Here is a 6,000-nt window from a genome sequence, read left to right on the forward strand (position 1 = left end):
AGCTACTAATCTCCCAGAAGAGATTAGTGGCAGCACAGGCTGAAGAAACAGCTGTCCCCACCTGGAAGACAGATGTAAGCATGGTACAGTTCCTATTAAAAGAAGTAATGGCTGGGTTTGGAGCCCCAGAAGAGATTGATTCAGATCACAAGAGCCATTACAGAGGTCAGGTTTTAAAAAGGTGATATGAAACATTAGGCATCACCCAGCTATTGCACCACTCTGTTCACCCCCAACAGTCAGGTAAAAATGAAAGAATGAATCAGTGCTTGAAAAACAGGATATATAAATCTCGAGCAGAAACCAATCTGAAGTGGACAGATGCCCTATCTATTGCTTTAATGCATGTAAGGTGGAGGCCAAAGCAGATAGGATTAATGCCAGCTGAGGTATTATTTGGGATAAATTTGTAGATTCCAAATACTTAAGTAGCCGCACAGACTAGCTTCTTGGAAGGGGATAAGAGGTTAACTCCATACTTGTCAGAAATGCGTACTTACACAAAATCCTCCCAATGCCAAGCTCAGCTACAGCAACCAGTGTCTTTAGAAGGGAAAATGCACCCTTATGCACCAGGTAGTGATGTATAAATGAAAAGAAAAATCAGCTAAGCCCAAGGTGGGATGGGCCTATTTTGGTATTGTTCACTTCCTTTTCTGCTGTGCACATAAAAGGAAAAAACACTTGGATACATCATCCTCATGTAAAATTGTTAGGACTGAAGAAGTCAAAACTATTTGCATCCATTGAAAATTATATGAAAAAATGACAATCACATGGTCCAAGATAAGTAAAATATACTTGTCATTAATTGTAGTAAACACAAGCCTAATTATATTACTGGTGGTGCTATTTTTGATTCTTAATCATTGTTAAGGATGAAGACAGAGGGAAAGATGAATGCTACTCATTACTGGAACAGATAAAAACATATATAACATTCCAGTTTGGTGTGAGCTGAGATGGACTGTAAGAACAAATACAGAATAATGACTGAATCGGGTTAAGAAAAAAAAAGCAACAAACAACTATTACTCTATAATCAAGAACTGACAAAGTGTGTAAAATCCTGTTTGAAGATGGGAAATTCAATTCAAAATTGCTAACTGAGCAAAAAGAAGTTTTTACAAAACATTACTGCTATGATATCTTCATAAAATAGTCACCCAATGTCACTGAAACGTTACATTTAGTGACACACCCTGCTGTAATTTTATTGATTTAAATGTTCTTGTTGTTTCTATGGACTGTTTGCTTGCCCATGAAAACTCAGACTGCATTTTTGAGTGAAGTATGATACGCTGCGATATTGAAGAAGGTACAGGCAGGGGTGACCAGAAGAGGAGACGGTGAGGAAGGTGCCCGCCGCTCTGCCCTGCCCTGCGTCGCCTGTCCGCGCTGTTCTCCTGGCAGCCAGGCACCGATCACTTTGCCTCTGCCCAGCGCTGCGAGCACTGGCCTGAGCGCTCTCATGGGATGCACCAGGAGCAGCAAACTGATTATGTGACAAAATCACCCAAAGTCTGGTTTTGAGAAAACTTCAGCGAAGAGCAACAACTCGGGGAGATGTAACAGAGGGGGGAGGCAACAGAAGGCTGCACCTGTCCCATGCCAGGAGCCCCGCTCTGCATGGAAGGGAGAGGAGATGGCCCAGGGGCCAGCACTGCTGTGGGGGCACAACCAGACACGTCTGCACAGTGTTTTATTGCAAACTGCACATAATGTACTGCAAGCTGCCGTGCGGGGGCTGTCTCCTCATTTCACTAATGGAGGAGGGGTCTCATGATCATCACCAAACTTTAGTAAAACTCTGTGAATCTACTGCTGGGTCCTGTTTCCTCCCTGGTGGGGAACGTCCCGAGTCACCTCTGTGACACAGTCCTGAAGCTGTCACTGCTTGTCCTTGTATTAAGTTTTTTTTTTTCCTCCACTGACTATTATGAAAAGGTTATTAAGACTTTGTGTGTATTTCTCTCCCATCACCCCATAATAAAGCAGGATCTTTGGAGAAGGGTTTATATTTAGGACACAGTACCTGTACCAAAACCCAGCAGGTGTTAAGGCCTTTAGGCCCCTGTATAACCCAGTTATCAAGAAGGCTCTTCAGAAACCTGCAGTTACAAGTCCCATAACAGAACAGGACGACGAGGAAGCACCTAAAACAAAAACAGCAACCACCATACACACACAAATCTAGCTGAGGACTTAAGGGCAACTAAAAAAATATATTTAAAATTACAGGTAAAGAGTTTATTCCTTACTGCTAGTATTAAAGGCAAGCTTCTTCAAAAACCCTGCAGAAGGAGGTAGGCTACAAAGACTAAAGAGACTCAGCTACTGGGAGGTGGGGGACAGGTAGGAAAAGAACAAGTCAAAAAAACTTGGAAGTACAGATACCAAGGAGGTACTGTTTCAGTGCAAAGTAGAAAGCCATCCGGAAAAGAATTTAGTCCACAGGTGAGAGGGGCATGATACATCCTCACTATTAAAAGAGCTGGTTTATGACAGAGTTAGACTACAATTTTTGAGAACATGAAACTGAAAAGTGCTGAAGTAACTACAGAAGAAAAGTCATACCACTAACGTGAAAAGGTGTTTAAGGTGCACCAGTGGATTCCAAACCTTAATGCAGAATAACATCAGCGATAACATGGTCTGAAATTAATAGTGGCCAACAGACGGCCTGTTTATTTTAGTAAAACCACACGGCCAACTTCCAGGCGTGCAATCAGAGAAGAGATTAATTCAGATATGACAGTCCATGATTTTTATGTAGGTGCCAAAGGTAATTTGAGTAGTGAATCTATAAAACACGGCGCGCCCTTACAAGGCAGGCGACCCGTATCAATACAAGCGCCCCAAAAAATAAAATAACGTGCACGACAGAGAGCAGACGGCCCGTGTTTGACAGCAGCAGGGTGCGAGCTGGGGAGCTGCCTCCTACGCCGGGGTTGCAGAAGGAGCAGCGCAGACCTGGGCACGGCCAGGACGCCTGCCCTGCCTCGCAGCATCGCACCCTGCTCGCCCTGCGGCCGTCTGCCCCCGGGGTGACCTGCCCCAGGGCGCCGAGCTCAGCCCCCCGGCACGCAGAGACACACTGGCATCACTGCAGGGGGCATCACGGACCCAGCTCCGGCCAGGGCTGCCTTCTCACCGCAGGTTTAGGCGAAGAGGACCTAGTGACTGGACCAGCAGCGCGGCTTAAAAACGCAAAGTTACTCGCCAAGAGCGCAGGAAGAGAGGGAAGGGGGTGGGACTCGAGGGAAGAGCGGGGTTTGAAGACACCAAGTAGGAGGCTGCCAAGGAAGGCGGCTGGAGGGCACCCGGCGCCCTGGGGGCTATGGGGCCGCCCCCCGCCCCGTCCCCGCGACCCACCTTGAGCAGGATGGAGGGCGGCAGCTGGTTGATGTCGGGGGCGGCCGGCGGCTCCCGGCTGCCGTCGGCGGGGTGCTCCTGCGGCTCCGGGCAGCCCGCCGGGCCGCTCCGCTCCTTCTCCTTCTCCGGATCCCTCTCGCCCTCGGCCGGGGGCTGCGGGGCGGGCTGCCCCCCGGCCGCGCCGTCCGCGGGCAGGGCGCGGGGCTGCGGCTGGGGCTGGGGCTGGGGCTGGGGCTCTCCGGCCGGGCACTGGCAGGCGGCGGCCTCGCTCTCGCTCTCGGTCTCGGTGTCGGCGGCGGCGGCGGCGTTGTTGCAGCGCGGCTGCTTGCAGGGCGGGCAGGCGGGCAGGCCGGCGGCCCCCTTGCGCTTGCACACCATGTCGGGGAGCGCCTGGGCGGGCGGCCCGGCCGGCCCCAGGAGGCCCCGCAGCGGCGAGGGCAGCAGGCCCGAGAGCAGCAGGCGCTGGCGGCGGCCCCGCGGCTGCCAGGCGGCGGGCGGCAGGCGGAGCAGCAGCAGGCGGCGGCGGCGGTGCCCGGCGGGCGGCGCGGGGTGGGCGGCGGGCGGGCTGGCGCCGTGCACCACGAAGCAGAGCATGCAGGGGCCCCGCAGGAAGCAGCTGCGGCTCCGCGCCGCCACCTTCCTCCCCCGGCAGCAGCAGCGGCGGCGGCGGCGGCGGCGGCGGTGGTGGTGGCAGCAGCGGCGGTGCGGGCGGTGCTGGTGCTGCTGGTGCTGGGCGGCGGTGGCGGCGCTGTCCCGGCTCCGGCTGGTGGCCCCCTTGGCGAGCAGGTGGCCCATATAGGAGGCGGCGGCGGAAAGGGCCCGCGGGGCTCACGGGCGGGGGGCAGCGGGCGCTGTCATGCTGCCGGCGGCAGGTGGCGGCGCCGCGGGGACGGTTCCGGGACGCGGAGCCGGCAGCGAGAAGGAGGGGACGGGGAGGGAGGGACCGGGAGGCACCGGGAGGCTTCCGCTGCCGCTGCCGGGGCACGGGCGCCGGCGGCCGGCGGGGGCGCTGCGAGCACGGAGCCCGCCGGAAAGCTGGGGAGGAGCCGGGGGGCGGCGCCGAAAGCACCGGGATTGGGGGCAAAAGCGGCCGGGAGGGCGGCTGAGAGGGGCTCCGAGGGGCTGCGGTGCGCTGGGGCCGGCCCCCAGGCGCCGAGGGTTTCGCTGTAATAAGAGTGTTTTGGGGTAAAAGCGGAGGAAGGGAGTGCTGTGGCTGAGGTAGGAACGCGCTGAGAGGCATCAGGGTAAATCGCAGCGCGCTCTGACAAAAATTCGGCGAGTGCTTTCCTCCCTCAGATTGCAGTATTTTCCTATGAGCAAAGACAACGCTGAAAGAACAAGAAGAGCCAAAGTCAAGCCATCAAACTGAGCAGCGTTCAGGATAAATGCTGTGGTGTCAAATACTCCAAATAAATCTCATCATTAAATCTGGCTGCACAACTTCTGAAGCGTCATCGTGACATTGCCTTTACCTACGTGACCACATATAGTATTCCTGCAGAAATTTTGGTAAAGGCGACTGATTTCTGTATGTTGTTTTCATACCTGATAGTCTGAGATACGTTGGTCCATTATTCTGAAACATACGCATGCCATCTCAACACATACACCTCACAAACGGAAATCTTATCTCATATGGAAATTAATTACAGAATCACAGAATTTCTAGGTTGGCAGAGACCTCAAGATCATCGAGTCCAACCTCTGACCTAACACTAACAGTCCCCACTAAACCATATCCCTAAGCTCTACATCTAAACGTCTTTTAAAGACTTCCAGGGATGGTGACTCCACCACCTCCCTGGGCAGCCTGTTCCAATGCCTAACAACCCTTTCAGTAAAGAAGTTCTTCCTAACATCCAACCTAAAACTCCCCTGGTGCAACTTAAGCCCATTCCCCCTCGTCCTGTCACCAGGCACGTGGGAGAACAGGCCAACCCCCACCTCACTACAGCCTCCTTTAAGGTATCTGTAAAGAGCAATTCCTCCAATATTTACCTATTTCCACCTCTGCTGCTTCCTTTTGAAATATGTTGTTTCCCACAGAACACAGACAAGGAAGACACTGTATCATCTCTTTTCGTCCTGCCTTTCCTAAGTAATTTCACCTTCAGGTAGCTTTCTTTATGAAACTTTCTTTATTTCAGTGCATGTCTCTTTTTCACTGTTGGCCTTCCCATTCTCCCTCATCTCTTGGGGGAGGGAGGGAGCTAGTGGCTTTGTTGTTGCTTAGCTGCTGACTGAGTTCAATCCACAACAGAGGTAAAACATAAATTCACAGTCTGTAAAACTACAGAAAGTATAAATATTAGTGACATGATGACAAATTATGGCAGAATGGTCACAAAAAAATATTATATGAATTACCACTTGCTTCATTTTTCCAGTACAGGATTAAATGCAGTAGATGTTTCTTTTCTATAGCTTTACATTAAGACAAATCTATTGTCTTTATCTGTGAAAAGGCCTATTCCTGTTTTTAACATCTTTCAATTTTTTGGAACCCTAAGAATTCTCCATGAGAGAAATCCCTTTGGAAAAGTTAACTCATTATGTATGTTAGTAATTTTTTCCCTCTATAAGATGTCTGGTTGAAAACCAGCAGCAACTCAGTTGGTAGAGCGT

The 6,000-nt window shown here is 51.7% G+C and overlaps 1 protein-coding gene across 1 annotated transcript in view; it reads right to left on the reverse strand.

Annotated features, from left to right (window-relative positions):
* FBXL17 (F-box and leucine rich repeat protein 17) overlaps nucleotides 1-4,317 on the reverse strand; it is a 310,768-nt gene extending 306,451 nt beyond the window's left edge. Inside the window, exon 1 of the mRNA XM_027446097.3 lies at nucleotides 3,376-4,317. Coding sequence (XP_027301898.1) covers nucleotides 3,376-4,170 — 795 coding nt within the window. The 5' untranslated portion in view covers nucleotides 4,171-4,317. The remainder of the gene's footprint in view (nucleotides 1-3,375) is intronic.
* Nucleotides 4,318-6,000: the final 1,683 nt, after the last annotated feature.

Source organism: Anas platyrhynchos, chromosome Z, assembly GCF_047663525.1.
Source record: "Anas platyrhynchos isolate ZD024472 breed Pekin duck chromosome Z, IASCAAS_PekinDuck_T2T, whole genome shotgun sequence".
Lineage (NCBI taxonomy): Eukaryota > Metazoa > Chordata > Aves > Anseriformes > Anatidae > Anas > Anas platyrhynchos.